Source organism: Thyridium curvatum, assembly GCF_004353045.1.
Source record: "Thyridium curvatum strain D216 chromosome Unknown NODE_15_length_556224_cov_80.126021, whole genome shotgun sequence".
In the NCBI taxonomy this organism is placed as follows: Eukaryota; Fungi; Ascomycota; class Sordariomycetes; order Thyridiales; family Thyridiaceae; genus Thyridium; species Thyridium curvatum.
This window is the reverse complement of record NW_022156770.1, coordinates 352947-377270: the sequence shown is the minus strand read 5'-3', so window position 1 is coordinate 377270 and position 24324 is coordinate 352947. Positions and strand designations below refer to the sequence as shown.

At 57.1% G+C, this 24324-nt stretch overlaps 7 protein-coding genes across 7 annotated transcripts; all 7 read right to left on the bottom strand.

Annotated features, from left to right (window-relative positions):
• Nucleotides 1-195: 195 nt before the first annotated feature.
• Nucleotides 196-2038, bottom strand: E0L32_003499 (uncharacterized protein; the record flags this gene model as incomplete). The annotated part of the gene is made up of 3 exons (XM_031137806.1): nucleotides 196-817; nucleotides 884-1291; nucleotides 1347-2038. The coding sequence occupies 3 exons, from the start codon at nucleotides 2036-2038 to the stop codon at nucleotides 196-198; spliced, it is 1722 nt and encodes a 573-aa protein (XP_030998648.1).
• Nucleotides 2039-3037: 999 nt separating this feature from the next.
• On the bottom strand, nucleotides 3038-3536 carry E0L32_003498 (uncharacterized protein; the record flags this gene model as incomplete). Its single annotated transcript, XM_031137805.1, has 2 exons — nucleotides 3038-3331; nucleotides 3408-3536. The coding sequence occupies 2 exons, from the start codon at nucleotides 3534-3536 to the stop codon at nucleotides 3038-3040; spliced, it is 423 nt and encodes a 140-aa protein (XP_030998647.1).
• A 612-nt stretch (nucleotides 3537-4148) lies between these two features.
• E0L32_003497 (uncharacterized protein) lies at nucleotides 4149-5111 on the bottom strand (the record flags this gene model as incomplete). The annotated part of the gene is made up of 2 exons (XM_031137804.1): nucleotides 4149-4762; nucleotides 4853-5111. 2 exons carry the CDS (start codon nucleotides 5109-5111, stop codon nucleotides 4149-4151), a joined length of 873 nt encoding a protein of 290 aa, XP_030998646.1.
• Nucleotides 5112-6749: 1638 nt separating this feature from the next.
• On the bottom strand, nucleotides 6750-7631 carry E0L32_003496 (uncharacterized protein; the record flags this gene model as incomplete). The annotated part of the gene is made up of 1 exon (XM_031137803.1): nucleotides 6750-7631. The coding sequence occupies one exon, from the start codon at nucleotides 7629-7631 to the stop codon at nucleotides 6750-6752; it is 882 nt and encodes a 293-aa protein (XP_030998645.1).
• Nucleotides 7632-8913: 1282 nt separating this feature from the next.
• Nucleotides 8914-10106, bottom strand: E0L32_003495 (uncharacterized protein; the record flags this gene model as incomplete). The annotated part of the gene is made up of 2 exons (XM_031137802.1): nucleotides 8914-9076; nucleotides 9187-10106. 2 exons carry the CDS (start codon nucleotides 10104-10106, stop codon nucleotides 8914-8916), a joined length of 1083 nt encoding a protein of 360 aa, XP_030998644.1.
• A 2788-nt stretch (nucleotides 10107-12894) lies between these two features.
• Nucleotides 12895-13401, bottom strand: E0L32_003494 (uncharacterized protein; the record flags this gene model as incomplete). Its single annotated transcript, XM_031137801.1, has 1 exon — nucleotides 12895-13401. One exon carries the CDS (start codon nucleotides 13399-13401, stop codon nucleotides 12895-12897), a length of 507 nt encoding a protein of 168 aa, XP_030998643.1.
• Nucleotides 13402-15838: 2437 nt separating this feature from the next.
• On the bottom strand, nucleotides 15839-20134 carry E0L32_003493 (uncharacterized protein; the record flags this gene model as incomplete). Its single annotated transcript, XM_031137800.1, has 1 exon — nucleotides 15839-20134. The coding sequence occupies one exon, from the start codon at nucleotides 20132-20134 to the stop codon at nucleotides 15839-15841; it is 4296 nt and encodes a 1431-aa protein (XP_030998642.1).
• Between the last annotated feature and the right edge of the window lie 4190 nt (nucleotides 20135-24324).

Here is a 24324-nt window from a genome sequence, read left to right as displayed (position 1 = left end):
GTCGAGCATAGAAGGGGATGTACAATTAGGGTTGACTTTAGATTTTTTGTTTCTTTCTTTCTTTTCCTGGATGTATTTCCCGCTAACTTGGGGCTTCTGAGGTTTCTATCGCAAATAATTCTTGGAATGGCTTGTCATCTCAGTGACTAGGGGTATCTCGAAGTTTTGCGAAAAGCAGGACTGATACAAATGGATCTATGCCTGGTTCAGCAGCTCCCAGGCATGCATATCATTGAGCCATGTAAAGTCGTTAATATCGAAAGAGATGCCAGCAAGGTCTGACCGCCCAAAGAAGGTATTCTCGTCCACCTGTCCAGAAAATGCGGTTCCGGAATCTACCAGGGTCGCAGGTCGCTCGCCACTCCCCGCCAGACCCGCGCCATTTCTTGGATTCTCACAGGTCTGGGTATCCTGCAATATCTTCGTCGACAAAATGTGCAGAGCCGCGGCGCACCTCTTCGCCGACTGGCCGAACCTCTCGTGGGTCTCGAGGATCGACATGGCCTGTTCCCAGGACCGGGCGATGTCTGGCGCGGGAAAGACATCCGGACGCAGCTTCGCCGCGATGAGGATCGTGGCGGCCGAGTAGACGTAGTACACGCGGTACCACCAGGCCGGGAGGAGGCCCACCGTGCCGTCGTTCTGCTGGTACTGTACGAGCGTAGAAATCATCCTCTTGGCCGTCTCCACGCAGAAGAGGGCGCACTGCTGGGTGACTCGCGTCTTGAGACTGTCGTATACGTGGTGATACGGGGCGTGGTCGAGACAGAAGCGGGCCATGATCGGTCTCAGGAGGAGGATCCTTGCATGCAAGAACCTGAGCGTTATGTTAATCAGTCAAACAGAATATCCAAGCGGCTCGAGATTAGTCAGGGTGGCTTACCGGATCCGGAGGATAACCGCCTGCCGTTGAACAGTGGCCGAGTCGGGGAGTTCCGTGGTGTCGGGCTTCAGGTGGTCTGGCAGGCTGCACTTCCACCGGCTCAGGGACGAGTCGATCTGCATGACGATGCCCAGGTCCTCATCATCGGCTTCCCTGTGCGAGGCCTGAGGGCCCTCCTTCCTGGCAGATCGGGAATCGGAGCCTGAGTAAAGCTTCAGGTTAGCCTGGTGAATGATCTCGTACAGCTCGACCGACTTGACGAAGAAAGCAAAATACGTCTGGCTCGACTTGTTGGATGCGGTGGCGGATGTACTTCCAGACCCTGGTTGGCTCCAGACTGGCATGGGTACCGCTGATGGGATGTTCTCGGAGACCATTGCTGGACGTCCGTGGGTCATGCACACAGTTCTAGAGAATGTCAGCTTGACGATTTGCAATTAAGGAGCACCTCTGGTCTCCTTACCGATCCATGAGGACGCAGCCGTACCACACTCTCCTCAGCGTCTCTCGCTCATCAGCATCGGCGACATTGGCCGACGTCTCCGGCAAGTGGAGCCCAAGACCCTGAGCAATCCTGATCGCGTTCCCAACGACCATCCACGTCTTGTGCGGGTTATTGGTGCTCTGGGAGTACTGGCCCATGAGCAACAGGCACTGCACCAGCTCGAGCGACCCGGGCTCCCAGGGGTCGAGCCGTAGCAGGTCCCGAGCGTTGATGAAGTACGCATTGCTCGAGTTCTCCCGGTACTCCGAATGCGTAGCCTCGAGCAGCTGCGTTGACAGGGCAAAGATGACGTTGAGCATGGTGACGAAGATGCGCTCGTCGGTGTGGAGTGGCGTCCCCTCGAAGAGGGCGCGGTATGAGCGCTCCCAGACCTTCCGGTTCAGGAATGGGTATAGAGGGTCTACGTAGAGCCAGTACGTGGACATCAGGCGATCTGCGACTCTCCTCGCCGGGAGGGTGTAGCTGGCGCCATCCAGTATTGCGTCCTGTGGCCCATTGCCGCTCAGGGTAGGCGTTGGCTGGGCAGGTGTGGCCGCCGACACGCCCAGACGAGCATCGATTGCGGCCTTGATCTGCCTCGTGAACGACCCAGCGCTGCTGCTCCCAAAGTACTCGAAGGTGTTTGTGCCCTCGTCTGCGACTGCAGTCATGGAGTCGATGGCTGACGGGCTGGTGTCGGAGTGTCTTCCTCGCCGTTCGTCCGAATGCGTACTCCGTATCGTGCTTGCTGGGGTAGGTGCAGCTGGAGATAATCCTAATCCAGATGGTGACACTTGCTGGACGGGACGCGACTTAGAATTCGGCGCCGGCACCCCTGAGCTTGGGTATTTCGCGATCCCTCCCGGCGACGCTTTGTCTGGAGCGGCAGTCAAAGGAGGTGGCCTCATACGGTGTAAACTTGATTCCATGGAATCATGTCGAGCAGTAGGCCGACCCCCCAATAACTCGTCCGTCCCTCGGATACTGCCCGACAGCAATGGCAAGGGCGTCCTTTCATGCTGGACATCACCGGAGTAGGTGCACTTGTCCCGCAGGCTGAACCTTCGCGAACAGGTTCCACAGGACGGGCGGACTCCATCGCACCTCACCTTGCGCGAGCGGCACGTATCACAGGCGATATCGATCTTGACCCGCTTCCGCCGTGGCGCCGCGTCCGCCGGTTGCGGCTCCGGCGCGGCTCCCGGCGAGCTCGCGGCGGCCACCGGTTCTGACATGGCTACCGATCCATGGGCATAGAATTGGTGCTCCGAATACAATACATCGTCCAGTGCAATATGCGGGTGAGCCATTCGGACATGGGGATATCGCGTGTAAGTAATACGTTCGGAAGAGAGGAGCAAGGGGGTAGCTCGGAACGGAAACGCCTCGGGGAGCAGCCAACGTCGGAAAGTGGGCCCGGTCAGGGTTCCGAGCTTTTGGCACGGGGAGATCAGACAGGGCGGGTCTGGGCCCTCTGGTATTGCCTTCTCTAGCACTTGTTCACATATGGTACGCCAGTGGGAAGCGATACAATATGATATCTGAATATCTCATACATTCATTACGTAGATAGCCGGCTCTTCCCGGCTCCGTGGCGGTCGTCCAGCTCTCCGCCCCGACCCCCAAGTCCCGGCTGCCGAAATCTAATCCCAAACCCGGGACGGACTTTTTCAGTGAGAGGACTTCTCAAACTGGTTGGCACCGTCGGCGGGCTTGACCCAGGCGGGCCTGTTGATGGTGTAGATCTCGTTCTTGGGCTTCAGCGCGAGGCCGTCCTTGAGCACCGCCGTGCGGACCATGCGGGCGGAGCCCTTTGCGGCTCCCGGAATAGTCCACATGGTGACGCCGCAGGTCTTGCAGAACATCTTCTCCTTGGGGTTGCCGCTGCCCGTGTCGGAGAAGGTGAAGGTGTTGAGGTTCTCCTCGCCCGAGACCTTGATATCCTTCTCGGCGAACTTGCCAATCTGCAATGCGCGCACAAAGTGTGAATAATTACTTAGTTCGATGCAAAAGGGACTGATGAAAGATAGCAAAACTTACCACCTGAGCGACACCTCCGGCGCCGACTTGGCAGTGGTCGCAGCCGCAGGACAGGACAACGAGCGGCTCGCTGGCGATCTCGACCGAGACCGCTCCGCAGAGGCACTTTCCCGAGTACGGAGCCGGCATTTTAGTTTCTGATTTTCAATTGGGGGTGCTGTGATAGGCTGGCTTGCTGACGGGTACGTAGAATGGCGACATGGGCTGTAGGAACCTCTTTGGCCTCCCAGGTTGGCAGGCAATAAGTACTTAAAGAGGGCACTCGGGGAGCTTGGGCGATGTCGAGTGCGGGGACAGAAGCTTCGGAAGGGCGAACTTACAACTATGAAGGTAATGGGGGGTGGCTGAAGTTTCTATCTGTTCCCAGGTCCTTCTAAGTCAACGAAAGGCGAGCCAATACGCAGCTAGTTATCCATGATTTTACCCTACCACCACCTCACGGCGATCCGAGGCCAACCGTCTCGGGATGAGCTCCGCTGTGGGACTGCGCTGTTCCGCACCGCCAATTCCCGCTGGAGGTTTCCCAATGCGCTTCATTTCTCCTTTGTTCGGAGACAGCTTAACAGCCATTCATTCACTCGGCCGGCTGTTCGGTGCCGTGATCAATCTCACTCGCTGACCAAACATACGTAGACACACCTTGAATGCTCGAAGCTTTTACTGTCTTTATTCTATGTATCTGTTTTCAATCATGGTATCATTACATGAAACATTTCCCCCCCTCTCCCCTCCACACACATCTTACTCAAAGTGCATCTTGTTCTTGACGGCGCCCAGCTGGCTGATCCTGACCTCGACGACGTCGCCGTCGTTGAGGTACTTGGGCTCCTTCATGCCCATGGCGACGCCCGAGGGCGTGCCCGTCAGGATGACGGTGCCGGCCTCGAGCGTGGTGCCCTGCGAGCAGAAGCTGACGATGTCCTCGACGCCGAACAGCAGGTCGCCCGTGCTCGTGTTCTGCCGCTCCTCGCCGTTGACAAAGGTCTGCAGGTGCAGGTCGCTGGCGTTGCCGACGACGGCGGGGGACACGATCATGGGGCTCAGGGGCGCGAACTTGTCGAAGCCCTTGGAGAAGCACCACTGCGGCACGCCGCCGGCCTTGGCCGGGTCGCGCTGCCAGCCGCGCGCGGACACGTCGTTGGAGGCCACGTAGCCGGCGACGTGCTCGAGGGCCCTGGCCTTGGGGATGTCCTTGCCCGTCTTGCCGATGATCAGCGCCAGCTCGCCCTCGTAGTCGAGGGTGCCGTCCTGGGCGATCTTGGTGATGGGCACGTCCTCGTCGTAGCTGGCGACCGAGGTCGCGGGCTTGATGAAGACGGAGGGGTACGGGGGAGGCTTGCGGCCGCCCTCCTGGACTGTGTTTGGTGTTAGCTAACTACTCGCACTGTCTCTCTGGAGGGGAAAAGTGAGTTTGTCTCTCATCTCATGACATGTGGTCAACGTACTGTGCTTGATGTAGTTCAGGCCGATGCAGCGGATGATGGGGACGTCGGCCGGGCGCAGGATCGGCAGCAGCTTCTTGACGTGGATCTTGTCGCCCTTGGCCGTGGCCGAGACTGGGCTGGCGCCCTTGTACTCGACGGCGTAGAGCTGGCCCTGCTCGAGCAGCGAGGTGAGCTCGCCCTCGTTGGAGATGCAGGGCTCGCCGAACGTCTCGTTGCCGTTGTCGTCGGCGAAGCGGATGAGGCGGTTCCAGGAGGCCATTGTGTCTGATTTGGTTTGGGAAGATGCGAATTGCGACGAGTACCAGAGTTTGAGGAGGACGGCGAGGATCACTAGGACAAGAGATCTCATCTGAGGAACAAAGCTGATTATGAATCCCGGCCTTTTAAGAGGAGATCTGAGGAGGGAGGGGGGAAGAGTAACTCCGGGGTCGGCATGGGGAGTTGAGGTGCTCGGGGAGCATCCCGGGGAGCAAAGTGGGAGAGTGGGGCCCGGAGGGTGGCCGGCCGGCCTAAGTTACGGCCCCCGCAACGAGTAGCTAAAGACTTGGAATTGCCCAGCTTGCCGTGCTAATTTGAATCCTTAAAGCACGCTAGATAAGGGGCATTACTTTTTGCCTCCATGATCTGTAAGTCGATTCTGTCCAATCAATCTTGCGCCTGCTCGGAACCATCCCGAGACCCGGACTTCACTTTTAGCACCAGAGGAAGTTTTCTCTTGGAGATGGCTGATAACAAGAATTCAAGAGAAAGTAAAAGATGTGCCTTGCCGCCATGCGGTTTCGAAGCCCCCGGAGGGGAACTCTGGCAGTGATAACAGCTATTTGAATAAAGTTGGCTTGCGAGTTGCTGATCAGTGTGCTGTCTCAAGGCCGAATCCAAGCAAAGGCATTCAGAGATATTAACTTTTCCAAGTTCAATCTCATGACTGCGCTTCGTGAAAGAAGTACAAACAAATATCGTTCGAGTTATGGTTGTCTTGCAATGAAACGTCTCTCTGTAGAAGCTTTTTCAACTCAAGGAAGCCACCTCGGCACGATGACTGCAAGACAACGTTGACGTCTGCCTTTCGACATGCTCTTTCGTCTAGGTAGTCTCATGCTTGCAGCAAGACATCACTTCCAAGAGAGTGTGAGAGTGGCTAACTATCTGACCCACATATCTATCCGTAGTCGAATCTCTGTCTCCACGATGCCCTTGCCCCAGCGTCCCCACTCCACAACATGAAGATATAATTTGAACTCAAGCCACCTCCTTCCACGTACGACCATAGACAGTAGAGAACTCGGGATCCCGTCCGCTCTCCCATAGATAAGCTGCTGATCGCCGGAGTAGTAGTTGGGTCGGTGACGACCAGCGAATGCCTGGTGTTGTACGTTTTTTTTGCTTTTGTTCCTTTTTGCTCATGAGATATCTGGGAGGTACTCTTGTCGTCCACTGCCACTTGCCTTTTCTTTTTCCTACCAGAACAACTTTGCACAAGATGCACCCAGGATTTCGAGTCTTTGATCAGCTAGTCTTCCTGTACCACTCATCGCCCATGATATGACCTTGTCCAGTGAGAAGGTTAACATTGAGAATGGGCCAATTCAAAAGATCTGATGATAAAAGTTGTTGAAACCTGTTCATTTTACGAATCATTGAAGGTGAACTATCGAAAAAACGCATCTGGTAGTCCACCTGGTCAGATTCCCTGCAAATATTCCCGAGAGTCCAACATGGAGTCGCCACGAGGCAGAGTACGTCAGGAACGGTCTCTGTTCTGGCGAAAGCCAACTTTTTCCAAGGCCTGGTCTAAGACGGCATGAAATCCCTTCCTGGTGTTCCCTTTTGATAGCAACTGTAGAAGCTTCATCACCACCTGATCTTGCAATTCTTGCGAGTAGCCTGGCCGTTAGGTTTAGCGATGCAAATCGCTCTCGGGCGGCGCAGGCCCGTAGACCTGCTCGGCAAATTTCTTGTCCGTGGGCGAAAGGCCGAAGCTCTGCTGGAGGTCGACCTGGCCGGTGTGCCAGTGGGCCCGGATGTGGTACATCATGATGGACTTTGGGTCAAACTCTGACGCCTGAACCCTCCTGCCCGTCTTGTCCGGCCCGAAGTTGATCTCAAAGTCCCTCGCGGCTTCCTCGGTGCCCTTGCGCTGCCACTTGGCCAGATCGCCGACGACCTTGTCCTTGTCGAGGCGGTAAGGAAAATTGGGCGAGCTGTGCTCGTGCCTGAACCCGAGCGCGTGCCCGAACTCGTGCAGGATCATGCGCCGCGCGTCCAGTCTGTGATGGCTCTCGGTGATCGCCAGGTTCATCGTGGCCTGCCCGGGGGCAGTCCCCTGTGCGCCGACGTCAGAGTGGGAGGATCCTGCCTGGAAGCTGATGCGCACGTTGGCGACGCCGCAGTCCGGGTCGCCCTCGTCGAGGAAGACGAGATACAGGTCAATGCCCTTGGTCCACTCTGCGGCGCACCACTCGACGAGTTCCCTGACATCAAAGTTGTCGTTGCGAGGCACGGGCTCGATAAACGACACAGTCAGCTCGCTGCCGGGCGCCCAGGCGTCGTCCGTGAAGAGGAACAGGTTCTGTCTCTCGACGATGCCGTCGCGACAGGGTGAGAAGTAGCTGGGATCGTCGCCACCGTCGGCGGCAGCGGACGGTTGGGTCTTCTTGCATGCTGTCGGTTTGAGCGGATCGGAGAGTGGCAGCTTTGCCAAGATACGGGATTGCGATAGCTTTGAGAGAAAAGTTTGTGAGATGGTCACTACTCTGAGTACTGAGTGCGAGGAGCCCATTTGAGATATTGGAGCAGGGTAGGCTGGAGGAAGAAGGGATGATCGGGGACTCCTGGGTGAAGGATGTGCTTGGAAACGAGGACCAAACGACGGACTGGACGAACGTATCAAGATTACCGGCAAACGAGAGTGATGGAGGCTGCCGATGTGAGACACCCATGTAGGAAGGAAAGGAGGACAACTGCATAGCGATATGACCCGGGTCAGAGCGTGCCGTTATATCTTGGAAGAGCGCAACCAATCATCGAGGTGTCGTGAATTAGTGATGCAATAAGTCCAATACAGTTGCTTCGTGAGACAGTGAAACAGTTGAAGTGATGGACATACACGGGCATGGCGCACTGAGGCATCTTGGGCCTTGATGGGGACTGCACCGGGAAGGGCATCAATGTATCGCCAACCACACGAACTAAAGTTGGGCTGTCCGGCTTGGAGAAACTCGATCCAGCCTCTGTCCATGATGCGGCTAGAAAGCTCGTCAAGACCAATTGCTACAAAGCTTTTCTACACTGTGCATTGGCCAAAACTTGAGAAGAAATCCAAAAGGAGCCCTCTTGGGTAGAAATATTGTATGCGGATTGTTCATGATGAGGTGTTGTTGCCTTGCGGGCCAATGAACTACACATTTGACATGGGCCCCAGCCGCTCGCAGTGACAGGCGAGACCAATAAAAGATGAGAGTTAACTGAACCTCTGTGAGCTCGACACTTCATTCGAGAGATTGTTAGGCGCCAAAGCCCGGACCGCTGGGACTTACATGAACTATCAACCCAATCTAACGTGGTGACAGACAGAGCCACGCACAGCCCAGGGGCCGCGGCGTAGCCTTGACTTGCTCGTAGCTGGCATTAAAACGAGGCTTCAACCCCGGATAAGTGGCCATGGATCGAGATGAGATAACCACCAATCGAGACTCGAACCTGGAGACGATTGGAAGCCGGCATCGGTTCAATGGCTTACGCAAGTCCCAGATGGCTCACTAAGGAGATTGGGCACCTTATCGGTCGGGTACCATTGCTGCATGAAAGCTCATCCATCAATACTGACCGAAGCTACGTCATTTCGATCGAGACCCTGTAAAGTGACTAAAATGACATCTCATTGTGGTATCAAAAAAGGAGCTACGTAAGGCAGTAACCCCAATTCTTCCTCCCCATACCCCGCGATAGGGGCATGCATTATCATAACATTCATCAAACCAGACGTAAAACCTGCTGCTGGTAATGATACAGACAGCAAAAGAAAAAGGAAAAGACAGCATCCTGCAACCACTCTGACCACTTTAGATACCGCTAAAGTTCTCCTGGTGCGTGGCCTGCGAGTTGCGGCGCGCGCGGTCGTGAGAGTGATCCTCATGCTCGATGGTCGGGCCGCCGACGTGCTTCTGCATCACCGAGGGAGGGACCTGGGAGGCATCGGTGGGGTCCTTGTGCAGCGTGGAGCCACTGATTCGAGAGACGACGATTAGCACCTGGCGAGTTGGAAAAGTCCGGCTGGCCAAAAACGAAACGATGCGCCGGCTACCGGGAGAAAACAGGCACGTGAACCTACTTACGACTGGTAGGTCTTGTTACCGCCCATTGTCTTGCTGCCATCGAGATTCGAGTCCACGCGAGGATCCATCTTGTTGAGCATATCCGACTTATGGGGGCCCGCAGTGTTGGGAGCAGGGCCCGGGCCTGTGGAGTAGGCGCCACCCGTCATGCCGGTGGTGCCAGCGCCGGTGTGTGCATGGGTGCCCGTCATGCCGGTGGTGCCCGTCGAGTGTGTGTTGCCGCCTGTGGTATAGGCACCCGTCTGGCCGCCAACAGTGCTTCCAGGAGCAGCGCGGTGGTCACGATCCGAGTCCACTCGCGGATCAGCAGCATTTGCCATGCGGCTAGAGTGAGGACCGTGGACACCCTCGGGATCGTTGTAGCCAGTAGTCGTTGTGCCAGCGCCGTGGGTGCCCGTCATGCCGGTGGTGCCGACGCCGGTGTGTGCGTGCGGGGCGGTGGTGCCCATCGAGTGTGTGTTGCCACCAGTGGTGTAGCCACCCGTCTGTCCACCAAAAGTGCCGCCGGGAGCAGCGCGGTGGTCACGATCCGAGTCCACTCGCGGATCAGCAGCGTTTGCCATGCGGCTGGAGTGAGGACCGTGGACACCCTCGGGATCGTTGTAACCAGTAGTCGTTGTGCCAGCGCCGTGGGTGCCCGTCATGCCGGTGGTGCCGACGCCGGTGTGTGCATGGGTGCCCGTCATGCCGGTGGTGCCCGTCGAGTGTGTGTAGTTGTTGCCGGCGCCAGTGGTGTGGCCACCCGTCTGTCCGCCAAACGTGCCTCCGGGAGCGGCGCGGTGGTCTCGGTCCGAGTCCACTCGCGGATCAGCAGCGTTTGCCGCGCGGCTAGAGTGAGGACCGTGGGTGCCCTCTGGCTGGGAGGTGCTATGGCTGTCGGAGTGGACTGCCTCCTTGATCTTGTTGACGATGGAAGACATGGTGACTGTGTGTATGTGGTGTGTATGTGGGTATCGAAAGGCTTGAAAGTAGGTAGAGTTGGATGTTGCTAGTTTGGTTTCAGGGGTATCTGATGTGTGTGTGTGTGGTTGGAAAGATGAAGAGACAAGGGAGGATCTGGACGAAGGAGGCTAAGGGGGATATCTCCATCTTTATATACATCTCCGATGGTGGTGGGTGAAGAGCGGGAGGCAGTGACGGAAGACAAGAGCTGTGAAAAAGGTACCTACCTCGCACCGGGCGGGCTTGCTTGTCACCTACCACACATCGTGAGGCAGATGGCGTCACGTCATCTCCACGGCTTCTCGTGGGAAGGAGGATTGGTCGTCCTTGGCTGGCATATAGGTAGGGTTGTGGTACCTCAGCAGACCCGCATCGGCGTGCGTTTGTATGCTCGACCTGCCATGGCAGAGAACCTGGCTTGCCTGGCTCCTGAGCCGGCTTGTTTCTGTGGGCTTCTCCAGCTGCGTCAGCCACTCGGCGTTTCACATAGTGGCAGGAGAGCTACCCGAGCGAGCAGGAACCTGGATGGAGGCGCGCGCGTTAGTTCAATGTGAAGTCATGCGTCGTCATAGCTGCTGGACAAGACGTTCGGAAGAAGGAGAGATACTTGGATACCTGGCCTGCTGGTAGCGGAAGCCCCCAAGTGTGGCGGCTAGCAGACAGCCCCCAAGTTCTCCCCAGCGGAGCAAGCCAAGCAAATACCTTATTTCTGAACGTGGACGCCCATTGACTTCTCCATCTGGTTCCAGGATGAGACATTTGGGAGAATGACAGAAGACAAAAGACAAAAAGTGGACAGGGTGGCTCGGGTTGGGCGTCATAGCTGCTTCATTAGCTGTGGCTGGTGACGTTCTAGGCGTTCGTCCTCTGTGGGGGCGTTCCTCCCGATCTGATCTCGCCAGCCAACAGGATTCCCTGGCTGAATCCGGAAATCGTCAATTTGGACATCAGGGGCTGGCTGGCCAAGGAAGCTGCAGTTTCGGTCCGGAGCAAAACATCCTGCAGCAGCCTAACAGAGCCAGGTCTTGTGACGAGGGAAGTCGTAGGAGTCTCAATGTTTCAATTGGTCTTCTACACTGTGCTGTAGCCTTCGAGATTACCCAAAGCTTCAGCTACCGTAGTTACGTGCAGTTCAAGTGAGTGCAATTCTTCAGTGGGAGATTCTAGCGACAATACGAAACCGCACCCCGCTGTGGCTGAAGCTCTCTCCCCCAAAAGCGCTAAATAGCTCGCCCGACGGGAAGTGGTGGGGTCAGCTGTGGCGTTCCGGCCTAGCCGCCCCCGCATTATGACAGCATAGACTCTGTTAGACCGGCCCCCAAAACGTCACCAGCCAGACTTGCGGCTCTGATCACTTGCCAACTCTTTTCTGCCTGTTTGAACAGAGAGATCGGCCATCTGTACTACAAGTAGAACTACTCCATCAGGAATAAGCTACTTGTACGAACGGGCCTCGGGATACGAATCCAGGATGTACCTCGCCCTTGTCGTACCTACTGCATCTAGATCCTGCTCGCTTCCTCCGACAAAGTCCTCCAACCGTGACCATTGAAGGCGTTACTGTCACAGAATCTGACAAAAACAGGTTTTCGAGCCGTGCGACCCGTCTCCGTTCCTGCTACAGTTTCTGATCACCGGTGTGGCCACGGGACGAGGGGAGCTGGGCCTAGACCTGAATCCTGGCCGTACCTATCAAAGCAGGGCCGGTCCTTGCTGGGGCTGCTCCATCCTCGCCGATGCTCCCTCTTTGGTGCCGATGGAGATTACCAACGGGGCGGATCTCGCATCGCTGTCTTGCAGATGAGATTACAGATGGCCGTAGTTTTCGGGTGGGCACGATGAATGGGGATTTCTAGAATTCACGAAGGCCAGAGCCTGTCCTAAAGGCATGGCTAGGAAGCGAGAATCCAGCAGGTATAGGTGCAGTCTCACGCTGCGATGCCAGTTTGCTTTTCCGGACTGAAACAGAACAAGCTCGAGCAGCTGTTTCTCTCCCTCTTGCTATATGACATGACATGGTCATATATCTCTGCTCCCGCCCCAAACCTAATCGTGCATCCCTCTGGTTGAGATCGCGCTTGAGATCTGGTCCCTTGCAGATGCTCGCTGGCCGTGAACAGTGCACACCAAGTGCCTAGCTAGAAAGATATCCTCTCACCTTGCCTCATCAGCAAACTAGTGACCAAGTACGTAAGTGTCTCGCAACTAGCTTCACGTACCGTGCCCACAGCAAGTGGGCGGTTTTTTTCACTCTAGCAAGGCATAATAACGTCGAGGAAGCAAGTTATTATTAGAAGTACAGAAGCTAGCAGCAAGTGGACAAAAGTAAACGTATGGAAAATGGCAAGCGTAGTGAGGGTATCAAAGCGTGTGGTGCCAGACCGAATCGTCGTCTCTCCCATATGAAAATCCTCGACACACATCCATCATAACAGTCATTACGGAAAACTCCCTCAGCAACACGCAACGCGAACTAGTCCGTCTCCCAAGACCGGATAGGCTAAACAGGGAACTAGCACGCACAAGGTATCCAACCAACATGGCTTTGCAAGAAACCCAAATATCGCAACGCATGTTCGAAACAGTCAAGCTTGGTATCCTCCCGCAAATTTGCTCAGCCGGGGTATTTGACAAAGTCGCACTCGATGAAGAGTGTCCCCGCAAGACCAGGTTCCCTTGTCCCGGCATAGGCAGAGGTCTGCACACCGGGGCAGGCGAGCGCGGTCCAGCATGCAGGAATGACCCGCGTGCTCTGCTCTTCCGGGCCTAGATGCGGGAGCGGCGGTACCACCTCCGGCGGCGGTACCCGGCGGCCGTGCCCGTCGTCGCGCGCGTGCGCTGCCGGTGCACCCAGTACACGCCGAGCAGCGCGCTGACGAGCCAGCAGAGCGCCGACAGGAAGCAGAACGCCACGTCGGCCTTCCACTTGCCGCACGAGTCGCCGCCGCGCAAGGTGATGCCCGTCCAGTTGAAGATGTAGCCGCAGCCGCCGTCGAGCCAGTTGACGAGCAGGCCGAAGGCGACCCACCACATGACCGAGATGAGGAAGTCGGCCGGGTAGTGCACGAAGCTGCCGGCGAAGGGGAAGAGCCAGACGATGGAGAAGAGGATGGACAGGCCCGCGACGACCTCGGTGTAGATGAAGCGGCCCTGGGACCAGGACGAGGTGCCGCGCACGCGGTGGAGGTAGTCGCCCGTCAGGCCCGCGACGATGGCGGCGAAGGCGAGCTCCGCGAGGCGGAAGAGCATGCTGACGAGGTCGGTGATGATCATCTTGGGCGGCGGTTGATGTTGTTGTGGGAGGGGTTTGCTGTTCGGGGTGGGGTGTAGCTTGTTGGCGATGGATTTTGCTGGAGAGCAAAAAGGTGTCGACAGGGTCGAGAAGGTTGACCGACAGATTATCTTCTTTGACGAAGTGCTCAAGGCTGAACTGACTGCTACAGAAAGGAAGGGAGAGGGAAAGCAAACGAGAGGTAGGTAGGCAGGTCACCCGCACACCTTCTTATGTGTATCGTACGACGCAAAGCAGCGAGCAATGACGAAGGGCCTTCCACTTACCCTGCTGCGACCTACCTACCCTCCTACATCATATGGTCACAGACCCTGCTTCGACACCAGACAGCACTTGACTTACACATTGCCGGGCGTGTTGGGCATGCAGATGCAGGGCCACCGACCTAAGCCAGCAAACCAGGGCGCAAACCGGGAACCAAGAAGAGACCAGGGAATGGAGGACGGACAAGAAAAAAGGTTCGGCGCCAGCAACTGGTTGGCCCTGACTCACCTTATTTCGCATGCAGCAAAGTGTGACGATGATTCGCCCAGGCCGGGGGGTGGGAATGGATCAGCGTTTCGGGTTTCGTGATAGTGGTGTGGTGCCACGAGGGAATGAATCCAAGAGCCAAAAAACCAAGGCTCGACATCGACAGCCAAGGAACGAACAAGAATCGCCATGCCCAAAAGACCCACGAGCGTGCGTGTCCTGTGCGTAGCTCTCACAACAACCCATATGGCTTTTCGTCCTTCATAAACTCTGTCGAGGAATCCTGCTACTTTAGCAACTCGCACCTAGATAGACCGTCGTTGAAGACGAACCCTGACTGTGTCCCAAAAGAATGCAAGTGACCTCACAAGCATCTTACTACTCATTTTTTTTACTTTGCCTGATATTATCGCAATCTAAAGATCCGCCGCCATGCAACGCTTTGTGCCGGTATTGTTTCTTGCGCAAAACAACACAGGGGACGCGCGTGACGTTGCTTGGCACAAACCCCGGGCACACAAAGCCTACGACGTCATAATCGACGCCATCCCTACACGCAACGCCTCCGCCAAACGGGAAATTCCAGCCTTTCTTTTCTCTGGCTGTGGCGTAATCAACTAATCCTGCAGTGGCTCACGCGGCCCAAACTTTTTAGGCACAAGGAGCGGGGGATTCCGCCAGCCATGGGGGGGAGGAGGGAAGAAACGGTGTGTTAGCGGCCGCGCCTGGGAGAACATGGCCATCTTGAGTTCTGGGGGCCATCTTGCAGAACCTGGTCGAAGCAATAGCAGACCGGCATATCCCTCCTCTCGATCCCTTGCAGATATTTCGCTGTGTCACCAATCAGGCAATGCCGGAAGGACGCTGCGAGCAGCACCCCGGACCGAGAACTGATCCTCCAGTTCAAGTCCATAGAAACCAGTTTTCGTGCCAAAATGTCCATCCCCTGCTGAGTCAACCAGTAGTATTCTTACTGCCTATTGTAGGACAAGATCTCGACATCGATCCTATCTCCGATCGAACCTACTTGGGAACAGGCTATTGAGTTTCTGGTAGTTTGGTCAGGATTCAAGTGCTTTGCCTACTTGTGTCCGAACCCTGAAGGAGGGCACACATTACGATAGCCAGTCAGTCAGTCACATATCAAAGCTCCAAAGTGGAGCAACTGTAAATACCATGAACCGTTGTCTTTTCTTTTGAAACTCAGTACAAGAGTATCCGAATACACGGATCAGTCAAACAGATGTATGTACACACACGAGCAGTCTTGTCTTCCTCTTTTTTTTTCTGCAAACACAGTCTCCCTGTTTCCCCGAAGAGTCGAGGAAAATTCCCCCCTTTCCCATCCGAGCAACCCCCTTCCAGATGAGATAGTAGAGGAAAAGAAGACCAGCCAGATAGATAGCTGGCAAGAGAGAAAAACAACAAAAAACAAAAGCCCACATGTGAATGGTAGGCCAGGATTGGAACAACATGACCGCCCCTGATGGTCGTAAATCTTTCCCCTTCCACAGAGAAAGGTCGTGGTATCGAATGGTAAAAACAAAAATAGAACAAGAAGAACGCGGTGAGCATCGTGCCAAACAAAAGGTCCGTGAGAGAGACTCTGGACGTGACATGAAGATGGGGGCGGCCGAGATGAGTCGTGCTTATGGAGCAGGAAAGGGGCCGCTCCTGATGGAATGTTTTGAACGAAGCAGGTGAATGTTTTGTGTGTTCGTGATCATACAAAGAGTCTTCGAAAAAGGCAGAAATGAGTACCAGAGAGCAGCCTCATCAAGTCTGCCGAGTTGTGGAAGAAAAAAAAAGACAAATGAACCTCCTCATGTAAAGGGTGTCATCAAGAATTGGAAAGAAAAGAAAACATTCAAACACAGATACCCGCACTCTCTCCCCTAACACACTCATCGGTATGTGTGTGTATGCATGTGTCTGCCGTGCATGTGCTCAAGCAAGACTCGACTTCTTCCTCCGCGCGCCAAACATGCGCCGCGAGAAGCTGCCTCCGGCGTTACCAGAGACCTCGTCCTCCCGCGGGCTGCGCATCGGGCCGCCACCACCACCGCCAGCAAAACCCTCAGGCGGACCCGAGTTCTTAAGGAAGTCCGCCAGGTCCGAGGTAGCCGACCTATGGACCCCGGGGCCGTGCGCGTCCCTCGGCTCGTACCGCTTCATGAGCGTCCGGCTCGACGACCTGCTAGGCGGGACGAGGCCGGGACTCTGCTGTTGATGCTGCGAGAGCGAGAGCGAGGGCGAGGGCGTCGACGCGGCGCGCGGCGAGTTGCCGCCGGGCAGGAACCGCTCGAGGCTCGCCGGCATGTTGACCTGGATGGGCACGTAGCCGCGCGCGCCGGAGCCGCTCGCTGTGCCGGCCCGGCTGTTAAGCGAGCGCGAGGCCGTCTGCGGGGGCATACCGGGGCTCGTCTCGCCGCCGCCGCTGCCGTACTTACCGGACGACGAGGCGTGCGAGCCGCTCTCCCGGCGCGCGAACCGCGCCATGATGAGGCTCGGCGCGCTGGCCTTCTTCTTGGGCACCTGGCGCATCTGCTGCTCGAGGCGCGAGGGCGCCGGCTCCGGAGGCGGCGGCACGTTGCGCAAGAAGTCCATGAGGCTCTCCTCCTGCCTCTGCGGCTTCTTGGGCGGCGGCCTCGCATCGAAGAGGTCCCCGTCCTCGTCCTCGGCCTCCTCCTCGTCGCTGAAGTCGATGGCGTACGGGTCGCGCACGCGGCGCGTCTTGCGCTGGGGCATGGGCATGTCGCTGTCGAACGCGTTGCCGCCGCCAGGGTTGTTGCCCTGGGAGTTCTTGAGCAGGGCGCTGGAGGAGTTGATGGAGGACTGGACGGAGGGGGTGTTGACGCTGGTAGCGGCGGTGCTGTTGCGGATGGGCGGCAGCGTGGCATCGACGGCCTTGCCGCCGACGGCGGCCTGGAGCTGATCAGAGTCCATGGTGGTGCGGAAGGGCGCGACGGTGCGCGGGATGCGAGGGTTGTTGGCGGTGCTCGGCGGGCCGCGGCGGATGAAGTCGATGAGATCCGAGTTGTCGTCTTTGTAGTCGACAGTGGCGTCCCGAGCCTGGTATCTCGGCCGGTTGGCCGAGGAAAGGCTCGTCTTGGACTGGGACGAGGGCGATTGCGCAGAGCCGCTGCGACTGGGCGCGGCACGGTTGGCTCCGTTCATGCGAGGATTCTCTGCTTCAACACCGGTGGGACCAGTCGCCCGGATGAATTCTGCCAGGTCCTTGAGCGACTCGCCGGGGACCTTGGCATCCCTGGCCTGAGGACCGTTGGCTCGGCCAGAAGAGGGCATGTTGGGCGGCGCCCTGGGTACTGGACCATTGAGTCTGGGAGCCGCCTGGCCCTGGGGCACCGGGTGCGAAGTCAGGCCGAAAGCACGCGAGACAGAAGCCGTCCGCTTGACATCAGCCGGCCTGTTCACCGACGACGATCGAGACCGGTCCGAATTCTGCTTGGCATCCTCGCTCTTCCTGCTCTTGGTCGTGACCACGGGGCTCTCGTTGTGAAGGGACCTGGTGGAATCGATATCCCGCATGCTCTCGGGAGTGAGCGTATACTGAATGGTCTGGTCGCTCTGGATCAGCTCCTCAAAGTTGCGAGCAACATCCTCCGGACGCATCGCCGTGCTGTCTTCGGATGCGCGGACATTCCTGAACTTGTTCGTCGACGAGATGGAGGAGCCGGCGCCATGGTGGGGCCGCATGCTCGGAGGGCGCTCAAGAGATCTTGCGGGCGAGCTGCGTTCGGCGGGCGTCGGGTCGGGAGAGCCGTTGCGAGTCCTGGGGCGATCCAGAGGAGCGAATGCCATGGCGGCGGTGATCTCCACAGGACGCTTGGTGATGGGCGACTGCCTGCTCGAGCTCCTCTCGGGCAGTGGCGGCGAGGGGGGCTTGACTTGTCTCGGTGCCTTCTCCGGGACCCGCGGCGGCTCGTCGATGAAGAATGTACCGTTGGAGGTGGTTGAGCTGAGGATGGTCACCTTGGTCGTCGGCTTGGCGGGCGATCGCGGTGGGGAGATTGGTCGCGTAGCTGCGGAACCAAAAATCGGCTGGGCATCACGCACACTCGCTTCAACGCTCTCAGGTCGAGGGGCGCGCTTGGACTCGGGCGCGGCTTTCGTCGCGGGCTCTGGTGCAGAAGGCGCGACTGCCGCGAGGGGCTGGATTGGCTCGGCGACCTCCTCAGCCTCCGAGATCGACTCGCTGGTCGGGCTTCTAGCCATCATCGAGGCCCTGGCGTTTGGTACCAATTCGGCCGTCTTCCTGCGCTCGTTGACGGAGATGCTGCTAGCGCGCGATACGTTGCCGCTCTTGTGTTCGGTGGTATCGAAGGAGCTTCCTCGAGACCTGCTGATCGGGTTGATCGGGTTGGGGCTGCGGGGGCTTTGGACTTCGATGATTTTGAGCGAGTGGACACTACCCGAGCGGGTGGGGAGGAGCGGATTGATAGATAAGGGTCTGCCGCCCTCTGAAGCAGAGGGCGAGCTGCTCCGGCCCGACATGGAGACGCGAGCCGACGTGAGGATCTGGGGCTCTTCCGCGAACTCGTCAAAGTCATCAACGCCGTCCAAGGACGCGCGAATCTCTGTGTGCTCTTCGACATCACCCGCGCCCTTTCGCTCCGGTGAGCCAACGTGAGCTGTCTGGATGGCAGGAACAACTCGAGCCGACATTTCCTTAGCGCCCTCGACTTCATACTCTTCGTTGAAAGCCAAGGGTTGGGCCTGGGTTTCGGCGGGCGTGATGGTAGCCGGCGAAGCATCGTCACGCTCTTCTGCCTGCTCCTCAGCCACCTCAGGTTCTGGGCCTTCGGCATTCATCGGATCCAAGGAGCGGGACTTGTAAGGAGATGACGCCGGAGTGGGAAGCGAGTTGGCACGCTTTCGAGACGGCCCAAGAAGGGGCGTATGTGGTTGCGAGGTGGTGGGGGTAGGGAGGTCCTGGAAAGTCGTCTGCGACATGATCATCATGCTCTTCGGCCTCACAGAGTGTGGCTCGCCATCTTCCTCCACTTCCTCCTCGTCGTCGCTGTAGTATGCGAGGCCGGGAATCAGTATCTCGGCGATTTCTCTATCTCCTACCGGGATAGGGATAGCTGCCGCTCGGAGGTACTCCTCCAGTGGCTCTTCCTCCACCGGCTCGGATCCTTGTGTCGTGTCACTCGACTGAGACTCAGGGGCCGGAGCCTTCTCGGGTACGGTCTCCGGGACCACATTATCAGCACTCATGCTGATGCTTCCTTGTCTGGCATGGCTCAGCGCAGAGGCCCGCAGTGAATCGCGCGACATGGCCCTGGCAAAGGAGCTGATTTCCGGGGCGGGAGACCGTATCCGCTTCTTCCAGGCCCTCCAGAGCCTGCCGAGCGTGCGGTCGAGCGCCACGCGCTCCATATCAAGCTCTTCAAGGACGATGCGATCCGCGACCTCGGCAGGGCTCCGCGCACCTTCCTTGAGGTCCTTCTCGTACTTGGCACGCATGCGGTGATACGCAGCCTGGCCGGCGACGATGAGCGCTTGCTCGCCCATGAACTCGAGGATGGAGGTCAGGAAAATGGCCACGGCGGGCGAGACGGTCTCGGCGAATTGCTCGTCGTCAAAGCCGCCCAGGTGCTCCTGCTCCATATGGTAGTCCTCGTCCTCTTCCTCCATGTCGCCAAGCGACGAGTAGACCATGCATCTCAGTCGCGTCCTCTTCCAGACGAGCTCGAGGTCCCAGTCCCTCGGGGACTGCGCGGAGTTGGTCGGCACAATATCCTCATCATCGCCGCCGCCAAGGTACTCCCTGAGCTCTTCGTCGGCCTGGTTAATGGCATCTTTGGCGAGTTTGGGCTTGAGGACCTCTGAGACGGCCGGTCTCAGTGCTGTCAGCGTTGTCGCTCGTGAGACTGACAGAAAGTTGAAGAGAAGCTGGTCGAGAAAGTTGTTGACAAGCTGGAGGGCCGCTGGCGAGACAGAGGCCGTCTCTCCAGACGGCTCTAAACCATGCTGATCGTACCACGCATCGGCGTGGCTGTCGTGGTCGTTGGTAACGATCTGTGACGCGGCCGATGCGGCAATGAAGGCAGCCTCGGGGGAGACTGAGAGCGGAGGAGACATCAAGCTGTGGGCCGTGGTGGACGGCCGGTCGCTAGACATGCTCGGTGCTCTTGATCGCACCTTTTGGGGCGGCGAAATAACCCCGGAAGATGTTCTGCTAGACATGGCCGAGTTTGTCGCCGAAGGCACCGTCATAGTTTTGTATTATTCGTTGCACATCCAGGATGTGCAGCCACCTTGTGCGGGCGCCGGATGGTAGTGTAGGACGGCGCACAGCGCCTCGTAGGATTGATCGCGGCGAGAACTGCTCGAGTCGCCGCTGACTGTGCTGGCCTTGTGCGAGGGTTGCAGATTAGGGTGAGTATGTCGTGGAATGTCGACGCTCAAGGGTCGGATTCGAGATCTCGAGTAGGGTGCGTATCCTAGCGCCGTCGCCACAAAGTACCTGGGGCAGAACAGCGGCAAGCTGCCTTGTGTTAGCTGGTGACCTATGGACCCGATTTGCGCAAGGTGAAACAAAGAAGCCAGGGAAGCATGGCAGAATAGGTGTTGCGTATGATCCACCAAGACGGGCTGCTTCATGCGCAGGCCCAGCCGCGGGACAACCAAAGCGACAACTTTGTGCGCAGTGGCAGATTTGGTGTGACCCCGAGGCCAAGGCACGGGCAGCGGTTCCCTTCTTGAACTTGTAGCAGGCGATGAAGAAAGCAATTGGGATGACAGGCAGGATCAGGATGAAGGATGAAGTCATCTTCGGGAGGGAGAAAGCCAATCGTCACTAGTCGTTGCGCGAAGGTTCAGAGCTTCGCGCTCTAGCTCCTCACACACATACTCTGTCTCTTCTCTCGGGTCAATTGCATGCCAAAGCAGACAGACCGTGTGAAGCGATGTGCAGTCTGCAAGAAGCAGCAATCATGGCAAAGCAAAGCAAAGCAACTTTTGTGCTCCGCTGGCGCACAATCGGTCAAGCACACAGCCGGCCCAAGGTCAATGGGCCCCCAATGAAGATGCAGACAGGAGGGCTGGGTGATACACGGACTGCCAGGCAAAAAGAACAAAAGAAAAAACCAGGGTACCGGAGGATTGTTTTGTACCAAACGGAACGCACCTTTGCTGTTCTGGATATTAAGAGGAGGTCCACTGACACGCGGGAGGACAGGAGGACAGCAGGGCAGCGCAAACAAGGTGAAACACAGCTGCGAAGAAACGGCCGGGTGTCCGAAGAGAGGTCGTAAAGAAGAAGAAAGCTGAGCAGGAAAGCCGTCGGTCGGGTCGCCTACAAGCAGCTGGCACCGTCGATGCCGCAGCGGAAAGGCGAGGAGCAGGATGATGAGGGACGGACAGACAGGAGAAGAAACACACGGCCCCCGTTCTTTTTTTCGGCTGCCACCCCCTATCTCTGGCCAGATGCGCGTGAGGTTGCAGGAGGTGTGGTGGTGGTGAAGGGGGCCACGGGCCTAGCAACGCATGGGACGAGAATTGTGGGTGTGCGAGGAGACGGCGGGCGATCCCTTTTTCTCTTCCTTACCTGTCTTGGACAAGACCCTGGTGGGTATGCAGGGTGTGCTCGTGGGCGAGCCTGGAGTGGTGGTGGGTGGTTTTGGCAGAGGGTTGGATGAGACTTTGCGTGGGGCGCAAAGAAAAGAAAAGAAAAAAGAAAAAAAAAAATGGTGGTAATGCTGTGCTCACGGTGGCATCGGGGGCCAGGCGAGACTCAATAACGAGAGGCTCAAGTGTGAGCGAGAAGTGAGAGAGACGTGAGATGGTGGCCAGGCAGGTCCAAGGTGAAGCTGGGGTGGCCGGTGATGGTGGAGATACTGTACAAGCGTACAAGTACTTGTAAACCAGCCCCGGTTGATCAATTGCTGGCCGGACATGCAAAGAGGAGAGGAGTTGAGGTCCAATTGACGAGAGACCCCTGCTTTATTCCGCTGGCCGGATTCCCTTTGCGGTCTGGTCTACACGCCAGCTCTTTAAGCGAGGCGTGGAACTGCCGACAATCGAATTGGAATCCTTCTTTTACGTTTCTTGTTCTCGCTCCTCGCTTGGATGTCGAAAAAGGCACTGGAACGTGAGTGATTCCACAGTCGAGGTGGGCCAAGAGAGGCAGAGAGGTTGGACTTTAATTTGCTGGCGGACAACCTGGAGATGGAGAGATTACTTGACTTTAGGTATTGCATTAGCCTGACAGCCGTGACAACCACCGGAACCAGTAACTGTAGTTGGTGTGCTGTTGCGAGTTAGGCCGCCTCCTCCAGGTGCTCTCTCGGGGCCCTCGAGCAGACTCCACGGGCCTAGTGCCAGCCTAATCCAGGATCCCCTGCTGGCAAACACAAGTAAAAAACCACCGAGCGCACAGTGCCATGCCTGTTTGGTCTGGTAGGGGCTTCCACTAGCCAGACAGAGACCCTTCCTCCTGCTTCCAGGCCAGGAACCCACGCGAACGGGTTGCATCCAATAGGGGGGGATTTTCAAGATCCTGATGCTTCCAGATGGCCAGTGTTCCAGCCTCCTTGGGTCGTTTCATTCAAAGTGCGACTTGGTAGGCGATGTTTTGAAGCATCAGGTGCTGCTTACTAGTTACTTGTACTAGTGCAGGACTCCGAGAGCATGCATATTCTTGCTCGTCAACAATGTACTGACGCAGTGCAATACAAACCGCCTAGCAGCAGCAGTAGCAGTAGCAGCAGGAGGCGGTGATGGAGGAGAGCCCATGATGCCAGCACCCCTCCGGCCCCAAGTTGCTCGCTGCCAGTGACCATGCATCTCTCTGCATCTTGACCTGCATGTGCGTCTCCGTGACCTGCATCCATACGGACATGGCCATCGGGGCCTGTCTGGAGTGGAGCGTGAAGGCCGGACATGGATGGCAAGCTGCATCAACAACAAACTTTCACAGACGGCACTGGGCAGGCTTTCAGCAGCTGCAAGGTACCGAGATCCCCGGCCTGCTGGCCTTGATGTTCCCGACTGTCCTCAATCAGTCTGGCAGGAGTTGCCCCAATTGGGAGCAGGCTTGCTCGATTCGACAATGATGATGACTGCTCGAATACTAATCACCCATCAATACATATCCGGGACGGCCAGAGCTTTAAAGCCGTGCCTCATTGCCTCTTTTCTCCTTTATTAGCCCATAACAAATCTGTCTATCAGATGCTCAATCGCCAATGAATGCATCCACGGCCCTGATCGGCAACCCGATGTGCGGAGCTTGATGGTGCTAGCTTTCCCAACTGCTCTTTTCGTCCAACATCGCGTCTTCCTGGATGCAGATCGATCTTGATTTTTTTTCTCCCTGAGAAAAGGCCTCGAACACCAACAGCAACTGACCGAGTTTCCCACTGAGTAGGGGTCCTGGTGACGATAAATGCTTGCCATTCGCCAGCCATCATTGCCAGCGGTTCGTGTTCACAGCCCTGCACTTTGTGCTCACCGTTGGATGGTGGCTGACTGCTGACGGGCCAAAGCGTCCGGAGCTGAACACGCAATGCAACCCGTCGTGAACAGATGGCTTGTAGCCGCCGGCTAACAAAAGGAACAATTGAGCGTGATACAACTATCTTCTAAGCTCTAACCAACACCCTTTCGCCAATCTGAGACCTTCCCACCGTGACGTGGTCTGCCGCCAAACGAGAAGGATCTCTCTCTCTCTCTCTCTCTCTCTCTCTCTCGGTGCTGGGATTGCTACCTATCTGCCGAGCTTCCGGATAAATCTCCGAGACGAACATCTCGCTGTCATCAAGCAAATGCCCCAGTTCTGCTGTCATCGCCAACCCTTATGGCAGAATTCGAGGAGGCGATCATCGGCAGTCGACACTTCCGACCTTCTTCCGACCTTGACCTTTTGACCCGTTGCAAACGAAGAGCGCCTAGGTAGCTCAATCTAGCCTTCACCTTAGCTGCACACCACACCATCATTGCTTTTTGCACCCACCACCACCACCACCACCACAACGTCGATCAGGTCCCTAGGTTGGGGAGGCCGGTCTTTTCTCCTTGCTTTTTGCTGAAAGCCTGGCTGCCGTGACTGATCAAACACCGGCGCCCATCCTGGGTCCCAGACAAGATCCATCCGGGCATGGGCTAAGCCGATGTCAGATGCCTCACTGACAAGCTAGCAAGATGATGACAGCTGTCGCCCTCGTCTTCGGGACCGAGCAGCTCGTGTTCATCCCCCAAATCGATGTGTGAGCAGATTTTCTCACCACAGACGGTCTCACCCTTCTACTTGTACTTCTAGCCTTGCATGTTGCCGTCATCGGCGAGTCGCGCATCGCCAGTGAGAGCCTGGTTGCTAATGGTACTGCACTAAGTGGCAGAACAAGGATATGGCCCGATCAACCTCGTCGACGACGTTCTAGACGGGCTTTCAAGGCCGCTAGCGA